At 39.5% G+C, this 12,360-nt stretch overlaps 1 protein-coding gene across 1 annotated transcript in view; it reads right to left on the minus strand.

The window, feature by feature from the left end:
- Window positions 1-12,360, minus strand: part of MPHOSPH8 (M-phase phosphoprotein 8) — a 61,297-nt gene that overhangs the window by 4,644 nt on the left and 44,293 nt on the right. The window contains exons 9-13 of the mRNA XM_059144157.1: window positions 11,889-11,975; window positions 7,337-7,491; window positions 4,369-4,523; window positions 1,441-1,568; window positions 501-584 (exon numbers count right to left, since the gene is read on the minus strand). Coding sequence (XP_059000140.1) covers window positions 501-584; window positions 1,441-1,568; window positions 4,369-4,523; window positions 7,337-7,491; window positions 11,889-11,975 — 609 coding nt within the window. The remainder of the gene's footprint in view (window positions 1-500; window positions 585-1,440; window positions 1,569-4,368; window positions 4,524-7,336; window positions 7,492-11,888; window positions 11,976-12,360) is intronic.

A 12,360-nucleotide genomic window follows, 5' to 3' on the forward strand; every position in this document is an offset into this window, starting at 1 on the left:
ACTTTTGGTCCACCTTCAGTGTTCAGTGAACAGCCTAAAGACATACATAAAATGTTATACATTGAATAACAAAGGCAAGAACTACAACTTTGCTCAATACTGGAGAGATGCATCCTTATCATCAGTCCCTTTATTTTTCTTTTTGTTTTTAAGATTTTATTTATTTGGCAGAGAGGCAGGCAGAGAAAGGAGGAAGCAGGCTTCCTGCTAAGCAGAGAGCCTGATGTGGCACTTGATCCCAGGACCCTGAGATCATGACCTGAGCCAAAGGCAGAGGCTTAACCCACTGAGCCACCCAGGCGGCCCATCAGTCCCTTTCTTGACACACAATTTATGTCTAACACATCTGCAGATTCTAGTGCACTGCTATCCCAGAAAGCACTGGTCTCCAGGACAGGCACACCAGGAACACGGCATTCTTGGAATTTTTTTCTGCAGATAAAGTAATCTGAAGTAGCAATATGAGTAGCTGCACTTAAATGTAAGGAAAGGGTTTTCACCTTGGCAGAAGGCGCTTCCGTCAATCTTATGAAGAGTTTATTGAGGCCTGCAGCAGGGCTGAACGAGTAAACAAAATGACTGTCCTAGGGAAAGAGACCAACCAGTCAGTGTTCTCTCAGACTAATACATCAAAGAACATCATTGTATCTTAAAACATTCAGAATCCAAAGACGTAAAAGAGAACACAAATTTTATACTTTAGATCGATTTGCTGATTACTTTTCTCTTGATTTATTAAAAAGATACAAATGAGAAAAAAGCTTGTAAGATTTATCTGCAAGAACAGCAACCAGATAAATCTTTAGGATTGGATTAGCTTGTATAATGTGTATAGATAGCCATATACGGCATGAGTGTTAAAAACCTTCATAAACAGTTGATTTTGCTTAAGTCAGCCTAAGGAAAGAATTCTAAGTATAGAAAAGGAAACATACACACAGGTTCTTTAAGACCATTTTTTTGTTAAAATTATATAGCTGCTAATATTTTATTATAAACCCAAATTAAAGTATAATGGTTACGTAAAGCTACACACATTAAAGCTAGGAATGAATACACCCATGTTCTAGGTATTTGAATCAAAGAAGGGGTATATTTTTTAAATTCTCTAAATTTCCTTTAGGTGAATGTTTGTAATTACAATGGTGGGAAAAGGCAGAATATTTTAAAAAATCAGTACATTTCTTATACCTTAAGAATTTATATTCATAATGTTCTGACATTATGATAAATACAACTTAAGGCATATATATCAAACATGAGAAATCCAGATTCTTACAAAATTTAGGAAAATTTTACTTTGCAATTATGGGTTAGTGTCTTATTTCCAATTGGCTTAGCTGTAATGAACATATTTTATTAAAACACACCATTAAAAGTCATCTGTGCTTCTGGATTAGAAAAATGTATTTTTCAGTAATGAACTACAGAAAATCTTACCAGAAAAACTGGAAGTTGAAATTTATCATTTAAAACTACAGCTTGTACACTACATGGTCCACAGAGCCGGGCAATAACTTCTTTACCCAAAAAATTGGCATGGAAAATAAACAGCAGGATGCCAGAGCCTGAATAAGGGAGAGGTAAAACATAGATTTTAGTATCAGCCCTACCATGGCCATCTTTCAACTCTGAAGAAGGCGCACCTGTACAAGTTGGGAGTGATCCCCTCAGTAAGCCTGGTGGAACACACCCTGCCTGATGCCCACTCATACCGGACAATCTGAGTCCCAATTTCAAAACTTGGTGTTACCTAGCATTTTTCAAACCACAGACCCTTTCTATTTTTTTGTCCAAGTGATCCCTACTGACTGCTCAGGCAACAAATTTTTTAAAATACGCTCTCTACGTTAATTTTGGTCTTAAAGGGTAAAAGTTGCTGCTGAATATGTAAAATGTCCATGGATGCAAACTTCTATGATGGTTTCTCTGGGTTTGGGTTTGAGTGACTGTCCATTTTCTTCTACAGTCTTTTAACTTTTCCCAATTTTCTGATTAATACCAAACCTTATTCGGTGGGGTAGGGTAGGGTGGGGACTGTGAAATTTGAAGCTTTCAATGAATATCCAAAATACTCTGCATGACTCATTTTTCTGAACAAAGCTATACTTTTATTACAACAGAAAATAGATACCTGAACTCTATGACCTTTCTGATAAGCCATTTTTTAAGATGAAAAAACACTGATCCAGCCCAATTATAAACAAGAGGAGACTTCATAAAAGAGACCCCCAAGGAACCACTGACTTTTTTTGTTCTGGTCCCAGGGAAAGGAGGACACACTGATTCACCCCTAGCTCTCTTTCTTCTCCTTTCGAAGCTATTTAAGTTTTGTCATACTGATTACTTAAAATGCTATACCCACCCCACACCCGCCCCCAAAGTGCTGAGGTTCAAAAGAAAATGCCTACACACAATATAGGGACTGTTTCTTGTCTTTTTCCCCTCAGTTCCACTATGAATGAGCATCTGATCTGGGACAAAAGTTGAGGTGAATATTTGTTACTCTCTCTATAGAGGAGAGTGGTGGTAACTCTTCAAAATGACCTGAATGGGGACTAGCGGTCTACAGTGAAAATCCTATTTGAAAATCCTTCATTCGGGTGCTGTTCATTCTAACCAAAATCAGTTAGATCTAAGGAAGTTGTGTTCATTAACTCTACTCTGACAAGTACTTGAATTTCACTGACCTACTATGACATGAGGAACCCTAATTAATTTGCTAGCAGTTGTTTCATGCTATCAGTATAAACGTTTTCTCCAGCCAAACTAGGTGTTAAACACAATCACAGTCCCCCTCAAGGAACCAAGGTCAATGCTTCTCAAACTTGAGTGTGTTCCTAAATCACCTGAGATCGTAACCAAGGTGTCAACTGAGAGTCAGGTCTGGGTGGACCTGAGAGTCTGCATCTCTAACAAGCTCTCAGAGCAGTCTGAGACCACACTGACTAGCAAGGGTCAGGAAAACCTATCAGGATCTTGTATCAGGATGACAAGGCGTCTTTGGTAAGGTTTCACATAGAGAAGATTTCTGTTAGCCACGCTAACAGAAAAAAAAAAAAAAATCAGTAACCTTAAGACAGTCCAGGTGCACTGAAGCCCGTAAGTTGTGAATGTTGGGAGACTGGCCCAGATCAGCTGAGCAACCCCTACACCCTGTTCCCCAACCTTGTGCTCACTACTCAGCAATGTAAACTATCTACTTGGACAGCTGAAATCACAAGTGATTCTTCAATGTCAAGTTCACTAAACACAGGTGTTATGTAATAGGTCTTTAATTAAATTTTCATTAATGAATACATATATATATATATATATATATATATATATATATATATATATATATATAAGATTTATTTCTTTATTTGAGAGAGAATGAAGTAAGGGCTGGTGGCCAGAGTCAGAGTGAAAAGGAGAAGCAGACTCCCTGCTAAAGTGCAGATGCATGACTAGATCCCAGGACCCTGAGATCATGACCTGAGCCAAAGGCAGATGCTTAATCAACTGGCCACCCAAGGACCCTATATGTATTTTTTTAAATGGATGTTTTTACTTAACAAAAAAGCCAGAACCGAGTTTCCTACTTTCATGAAGGCAGTGTTCTTTCCACTTAAACAGTTTATGCTGTGTCCCTGTCCTGGAGAAGGGCCATGCCCATGTCATGGTCTTGCCAGCACAGCAGCTGTTAAGCAGAGGCTAGGAACAAGAACCAAAGTTTCCACCTCCTGCTATTCAACTTTCCTATGGGTCAAGACACTGACTTTTTATTTTAATCAAGTTAAAAAACAAAATTAGTTAAATTAATTAATTAAAATTAATTAACAAAAGTTAGTACAATTATTAAGATCCAACTTCCATACTTTTTTTCAAGATCCAAGGCAGGAAGAACAGTTCCAAATACCATGCTTTTTTCATTTTTAAAAAAAATTTAAGATTTATCTGAGGCGGGTGGAAAGACAGAGAGAAAATCTCAAGCAGACTCCCTGCTGTGCAGAGCCCAACTCAGGGCTCAATCTCACGACTCTGGAGATCATGACCTGACCCAGAATGAGGAGTCAGATGCTTAACTGACTGAGCCACCCAGGCACCCCTATGGTTTTTAAACAAGTGCTAACAGTGCTCCGTGGATCCCTCAAAGTCACCTGGGATGGTAGGTATCAGGTCACCTTTTTCTGCCAGAGTAGCTCTGCTGTTAACTATTTTATATAATTATTATGCATAATGGGATTCTGTGAAGATAGGTTCATAGAGTTCTATTTAAAAATCAGCTGAAAGTCTATGGCCATACCCTGAACATGCCCAATCTCATCTGATTAGAAATCAGCTGATATTTACAGTGTCACTTTTCAAACAAAAACATAGGCTTACCTTCTGGTATGTTCTGTGGGGGTTTGTAATTGAAATCTGTTGAAAAATCTGGTCCCTCACAGAGACGATGACATGCTATTGGAAAAATCGGTTCTAATAGAGCAAGACGTGCTTCAAAGTAATCCCTTATTGTTTCTTCTGCTACTCTTGAAAGTCTAGGCAAAAAGTATAGTAAGAGTTGTTAATATTAATGTAGAAAATAACCATGAGTCATATTCTCAAACTGCTGAATACATGAGGCCTTCCCAAATCAACCTTTAAAATAAATGTAACTTCCTACTCATCCTGCTTCCCTGGTGTATTTTTCTTTAGCACTTAGCATCTGACACACTGTCTTACTGTCTATGTTGCCACAGGGAATTTAGGCTCTTAAGGGGCCAGTCTTCCCCCAATCCCCCAAGCCCCGCTGCTGTCTGCATCTTCCCAGTCTTCTGAATAGTTCCTGGCGTACAGAGAGCACTCAATACTTATTTGTCTAATGAAAATGAAAATTCTACTGAACAATAAATTTGAGAAGTGCCACAAACACACACACACTTTATAGTACTTAGTTTAGAAGACAGTTAGATAAAATGCAAATACAGATTAGTGCTAATTCAGAAAATATTTTTAAATTATCTTGCTAGGAAAGTAACCAACTCATTTGGTTTTCCCGAGATACTCAGGTTTTAGGAGTGGAAATCCACTGTATTGGGTCATGGACACACAGAGAAATTATGGGTTGGGTAAAGCTCCCAGCAAAGGCTGGACAGACTCACGACATACATGCCATTTTTGGTTTGTTTTTTGTCTCTTGTCTGAAATTTACCTTACTTTCTGCCTAGAATATAGATCCTGGAATTGGAGTAACTATCATGCAGGCATGAAGATTGAAGTCATACCTCTAGACTCCCTGTTATTTTGAACAATAAACATCTTACTCATGTTAACTACTGTTTGTGACGTTTCTGTTACGTGTTGTCAAAATAATTTTTTTTTATTAGTTTCAGAGGCAGAATTTAGTGTTTCATCAGTCGCATATAACACCCAGTGCTCATTACATCAAGTGCCCTCCTTAATGCCTGTCACCTGATTATCCCCTGGCACCACACACACAGTCATCTCCCTTCCAGCAACCCTCAGTTTGTTTCCTAGAGTTCAGCCTCTCTGGTGGTTTGCCTCCCTCTCAATTTTCATCTTATTTTTTCCTTCCTTTCCCCTATGTTCATCTGTTTTGTTTCTTAAATTCCACGAGTGAAATCATGTATTTGTCTTTCTGTGACTGACTTATTTTGCTTAGCGTAATACCCTCTAGTTCCATCCACATCGTTGCAAATGGCAAGATTTCATTCTTTTTGATGACAGAGTAAGCCAGAATAGTTCTTAAGGAAAAAGCTAAGTTACTTGTGTGATTTTCAATTAAAATAAAATGATTTATAATTCATCTGAAAAAGAATGACCTTGAATGGATAAACTGTGGTACATCCAGACAATGGAATAGTTCAGCATTAGAAAGAAATAAGCTAAGCCACGAAGACATGGTGGATCGCAATATTTATACAGTATTATTTAGTATTATTTACAACAGCCAAATTATGGAAGCAGCCAAGTGTCCATCGATAGATGATAAATGGATAAAGAAGAGGTAGTATGTAAATTATTGAGCCATAAAAAATTAAATCTTGTTACTTGCAACAACATGGATGGATCAAGAGAGTATAATGCTAAGTGAAATAAGTCAGAGACAAAAGCCATATGATTTCACTCATGTGGAATTTAAGAAAAAAAACAAATGAACAAAGGAAAAATAAAGAGACAAATCAAAAAACCAGACAACTATGGAGAATAAACTGATGGTTCCCACAGGGGAGGTGGGTAGTGGGATGGGAGAAATCAGTGAAGGGGATTAAGAGTGATGAGCACTGGGGCGCCTGGGTGGCTCAGTGGGTTAAGCCGCTGCCTTCAGCTCAGGTCATGATCTCAGGGTCCTGGGATCGAGTCCCGCATCAGGCTCTCTGCTCAGCAGGGAGCCTGTTTCCCTTCCTCTCTCTCTGCCTACTTGTGATCTCTCTCTCTGTGTCAAATAAATAAATAAAATATTAAAAAAAAAAAAAAAAAAGAGTGATGAGCACTGAGTAATATAGAGTTGCTGACTCACTATATTGTACAGCTGAAATATAATACTATGTTAACTAACTGGAATTAAAGCAAACAAATAAAAAAAAAAGACATGGAGGAATCTTCAATGCATATTACTAAATGAAAGATGCCAATCTGAAAAGGGCAAGTACTATGATTCCAACTGCACGACATTCTGGAAAAAGCAAAACAATGGAGAGAGCAAAAAGATCAGTGATTGCCATGGGTCGGGGGGCAGGGGCAGGAAGGGATGAACAGGCAAAGCACAGAGGATTTTTAGGGCAGTGCTATTCTGTATGACACTAATAGTGGGTACACGTCATTATACATTTGTCAAAACTCCACAAAATGCGCGACACCAAGGTGTACCCTAATGTAAACCCATGGACTCTGGATGGTAACTGTCAATGCAGGTTCATTGGTTTTAGCAAATGCACCCCTCTGGTGGACAGATGTTAGTAGGGGAGGTTGTGCATATATGGAAGCAGAGGATATGTAGGAACTCTGTACTTTTAGCTCAACTTCACTGTGAATCTAAAACTGCTTGAAAAAATCATGTCTATTAAAAAAAAATACAGATTAGTTTTAAGAAAGCATGAGTCAAATTATGAGCATAATTAAGATTTTTAAGGAGCTACTCCTATATAGGAGTGTCAGTGTTAAATTTTAAAGTTTGAGACCTCAATAACTGTCAGAAAAATAATTCATATGCCACTTACTAAATTTATGATATTTTGAGAACAGAAGCCTGTCATGACTTCCACTTAACAATCTTCATCTGACCAATTATATACATGATGTGTCCACACAGACTCTGTGACTTAACCATGGCACACTCGCTCACACTTACGTCTCTAAGTGATTCTTCAGCAAGTCATACACCAACACATTGTTACACTGCTTTGCAAAATGCAGTGCGCTGTTTTGGTGCTTCGACAAAATATTGCAGTCAGCTCCACATTCGATTACAAGTCGTACAATATCAGAATTTCCTCTTTTACAGGCCTACAATGGGGAAAAAAGGAACAGGAAATACTTAGCTGTAAGATAACTACCAATCTGTGTTTGCCCCTTTCTTCACATGTGAGCTTGGGAATTTCTGTGAAGAGAAGCACAAGAATGTTGGAAAGGGAGAAAAAAACTTGACACAGGGTCTCACCAAGAGTTTACAAACTGTTAAGTAAACAAACAGTGGTATGCCCCTTTTACTCAGTGAACAGTACTGAAATCTGTGCTACAATTTCATCCCTGACTCCTGGGGAAATGGGCAACTCTAAAAGATACTTCTGTTCCAAGACAGAACAAACACCAGGCCTTCCTAAGCTCTAGCGTGCTTCATTCTTCAGATCAAGTCTCCCGGCGCCACAAAGTAATTTCAACATTTCCCCAGAAGACTGCTTTAAAGGAGACTAATTGAGCATAGATCCAAATTTGAATTCAGCAAATTTAAGATGGACCTGGACACAGTTCAAAGACCATTTCCAGAGTAAAAAGACCTACATCTATGTTTTCTCCTGCCTGTTATTTATTTACCAGCTAAAGGACGTCAAAGTAAGTCCCTAATTCTGAATCTCACTGTTTCCATTTGTTGAGAGGGGATCACAGTACTTCCACCTCACAACACTGAGGCTGAAATTAAATAACATATTGTAAAGGAACCAGGGCAAGCCAGTAAGCTTTTCTACAAAAACAAGGCCATCTGGTATGCTACCACTCCAGACAGTATTTCTACAGAGTAGGTTTTTAAGCTGTGCAAGTGCTAGGTCAAAGGGCATGCATCTCATGGAATAGCTGATAAATATGCCCTTCAAAAGAATGTAACTCAGTGGTTCCCACTGGGGTGATCTGCCCCCCAGGGGAATTCAGGCAATGTATGGAGACATTTCTGGTTGTTACAGGGCATCTGGAGCAGAAGTGAGGGATGCTGTTATACATGCTACAAATGATCTGGCCCACATTGCCAGGAGGAAGAAGGTTGAAAAGCCCTGCTGGAACCAATTATATGCCCCACATTGGTGGGTGAGAATGTGGTTTCTCCACCCCTTCACACTCTGGTAATGACCAATTTTTTTTTTAATTTTTTATTTTTTATAAACATATATTTTTATCCCCAGGGGTACAGGTCTGTGAATCTCCAGGTTTACACACTTCACAGCACTCACCAAAGCACATACCCTCCCCAATGTCCATAATCCCACCTCCTTCTCCCAACCCCCCTCCCCCCAGCAACCCTCAGTTTGTTTTATGAGATTAAGAGTCACTTATGGTTTGTCTCCCTCCCAATTCCAACTTGTTTGGTAATGACCAATTTTATATATTATTTCTGAGATGAAAGGTTTTTTAAATTTTGTTTCAAAAATTTCTGAAAATCTCTCCCCGTGTTTATTTCTTCTAATTCTAAAAACCAATTTAATATACTAAATCCTTAAAGCTTAAGAAACCAGTACCAAAAAAAAAAACCCAATACAAACAAAAACCAGACCAAAACAAAAAACAAAAACAAAGTTTAAATACAGTTATAGGCAGTATTATTCAGACAGCAGTTAAATATGCTTTAAGTACTTCTCTAGGAAGAAGGAACAAACAGTCCCTCGATCCCTTCCGCTCTGGACACTGCCTTCCTCCTTGTCAGATCAACTCTGAAGTGCCTGCTACATCCAAGATCCACCTCCTCACCTTGTGCAACCCCACACCCCTCATACCCAACAAATGAGGGCACTAATACCCTCTCCAGTGCTACTTCCCTATGGAACTTCCCAGTCTCTTTCTCTGGCATCTCTGCCTCAGCAGATGCTGCAGGCCTCCTTAAAATGCTCAGGATACTTTTCTCTCCTGATCTTCCTCCTCCTTCTCTAGTCTTCCCTATGTGGCTGCCTTCCATCTCTGGCTTTTCTTTCCCTTCCAACTCTCAGCAGTGACCCCACTCTCACCCTAGGGCTGTAACTGTGATGACCCTGAATCTGAATCTATAGCCCACCCCGCTCTCTTGAGCTAAAGAACACATGTGAAACATCATCAGAGCATTCCTAGCTCAAATGCAACACCACTCATTGTATACTGCCTGAGTTCCCGAAATTAAGAAATAAGATTACCAAGCATCACCTTCAATTACCAAGCCCTGTGAGTTCTATCTTCTTAAACCACTGGTCAGGGGCGCCTGGATGGCTCAGTGGGTTAAAGCCTCTGCCTTCCGCTCAGGTCATGATCCCAGGGTCCTGGGATCGAGCCCCGCATCAGGCTCTCTGCTCAGCGGGGAGCCTGCTTCCCTTTCTCTCTCTCTGCCCACTTCTCTGCCTACTTGTGATCTCTGTCTGCCAAACAAATAAATAAAATCTTTTAAAAAAAATAAACCACTGGTCAGTCTATCCACTTCCATCTCCACTGTCACTACCTAGGTACAGACTATTATTTCACTTAATTTTATTTATTTATTTTTTAAAGACTTAATTTTTTTTTTTTTAAGATTTTATTTATTTATTTGACAGACAGAGATCACAAGTAGGCAGAGAGGCAGGTAGAGAGATACAGAGGAGGAAGCAGACTCCCCGCTGAGCAGAAAGCCTGATGCGGGCCTCAATCCCAAGACCCTGGGATCATGACCTGAGCTGAAGGCAGAGACTTTAACCCACTGAGCCACCCAGGTGCCCCTATTTCACTTAATTTTTTTTTTTTAAAGATTTTATTTATTTGGGAGAGAGAGAGAGAGAATGAGAGAGAGAGCATGAGTGGAGAAAGGTCAGCAGGAGAAACAGACTCCCTGCCAAGCAGGGAGCCCAATGTGGGACTAGATCCTGGGATTCCAGGATCGTGAGCCGAGCTGAAGTCAGTCACTTAACCAACTGAGCCACCCAGGAGCCTTATTTCACTTATTTTAAAAACATCTCTGTACTGTTTTTATTTATTTATTTTTAAAATTTATTTATTTTACAGAGAAAGAGTAGGCAGAGAGGCAAGCAGAGAGAGAGAGGAAGAAGCAGGCTCCCTGCTGAGCAGAGAGCCTGATGTGGGGCTTGATCCCAGGACCCTGAGATCATGACCTGAGCAGAGGGCAGAGCTTTTAACACAATGAGCCACCCAGGTGTCCCACTGCTTGTCCTTTTAACCAATTCGTTCCCCTTACTGAACTAAGTGAGGGACATTAAAAACAACCACCTTTATTCTGATTATGTCTTTCTCTAGCTTAAACCTTTTAGCAGCCTCCAACTATTTCAGGACCAAGTTATCCTAATTCCTTGTTCCAGATATAGACCATGTCCATGCTCACTGCCCTATGTGCACACCTTTATGCACAAGACTACTTAAGTATTTACTGTTTAGAATGTACCTGGTGATTTCTCAATAAGACAAAGTTTTAATTCATATTTGATGTGCCAATTCTTCTCTAAGCATAATGGCAACAGAAAACACAAAGGAAAACTAAAACTCAAAAGTAGGGCTCCTGAACAAAATAAGCATTTCCATAAATCAAAAATGATATGGAAACACAAGCAGTGAGCAAGGTCCACATCTCGAGCATGGAAGAAGGTTGAGGGGATAGATGAACTGGGCCTTGCTCTCTCACTCAGGAAAGACGGCTGAAAATAGGTACTATAGACAAACACCCATTTGGGTCATTTTCTTGCACAAAACTATATCTACAAACACAGCAGTAAGACAGAGCCTCCACGCTGGGAACTAATGCATGGCTCGGTGTCAGGACCTGCTCTGTCCTAATGGCATTTTAGGCCAGGAACCTAAACTACCACAGTAGTGAGACCGGGGTTGGCCCCAGGAGAAGCAAAAACAAAACTGCTAAATAGGGAGAGGTCATCAAAGGGATAGTCATGGGGGAGGCTTGAACAACCTTCCACTCAAAATGGTCAGCAAACCACAATTCCAAATACGCATGAAGAAATTGGAGGCTAAGGAGATGAATCCACCAATGTAAAATAATAATGAAAGTACATCATGTTCTTTTCCACTCCCAGCTCTCTGCATATCCTATTCCATTTCCTGCTTACACAGTTCATCCCTGCCTGCTTATATGTCATTTGTAAGATGCAGCTCAGCCACCTATCATATCCACCCTTTTTTTTTTTTTTAAAGTAATCTCTACACTCAACATGGGGCTCAAAACTTATGACCCCAAGATCAAGAGTCATATGCTCTATCGACTGAGCCCGCCAGATGTTCTACCCTGTCCCACCGTGAATCTGCACTGCTCAGCTCAACTTTTATGTAATCCCATGGCTCTCTGGGTTTTTTCCTATGACATTATTGCTCACATCAACTCTTAATTTTGCTGACCTATTTCTCCTACACATTTGTGTCCTGTTCCCCATCATATTCCCAGCCCCCAGCAGAGTGCCTGGCAATCAGGGTACTAACAGGAACATCTGTCAAGACCGAAGTGAAATATTTACCTTCATTAGAGCAGTCTCACCATTGCTCTGCTGGACATTAACAAAAGCTCCTGCTTCCAAAAGAATAGCCACTGTAGTTAAAAAGTTCTAGTTAAAAAAAAAAAAAAAAAAAAAAAGGCAAATTTAATTCCCAGAATTCTTTAAAAGATAGTTTTTGATGACTTGAAGTTTTTAGCCATCCAGAAAAATACTCAGATTCTATCCCAAGCAGGTCAGTGAATATGGGTCTTCACTGTGCCCACCATTCAGGCCCCATGCACAACCATACACAATTTAACAGTAACTTCAACCTTAAGTTTAACTACTGGTTTCAACATAAGAAACTCTGTATATCAATCCTTTAAAAAGATAGTATGTGGAAACATTTTAATTATGTTCTTAATCAAAAGGAACACTTAATTTCAATTGGGAAAGATTTTTAAGATTTTTTTTAAGGGTATCTTTCATGTTATTTTCTCTCTTTTTTAAAGAT

Source organism: Mustela lutreola, chromosome 13 (genome assembly GCF_030435805.1).
Source record: "Mustela lutreola isolate mMusLut2 chromosome 13, mMusLut2.pri, whole genome shotgun sequence".
Lineage (NCBI taxonomy): Eukaryota > Metazoa > Chordata > Mammalia > Carnivora > Mustelidae > Mustela > Mustela lutreola.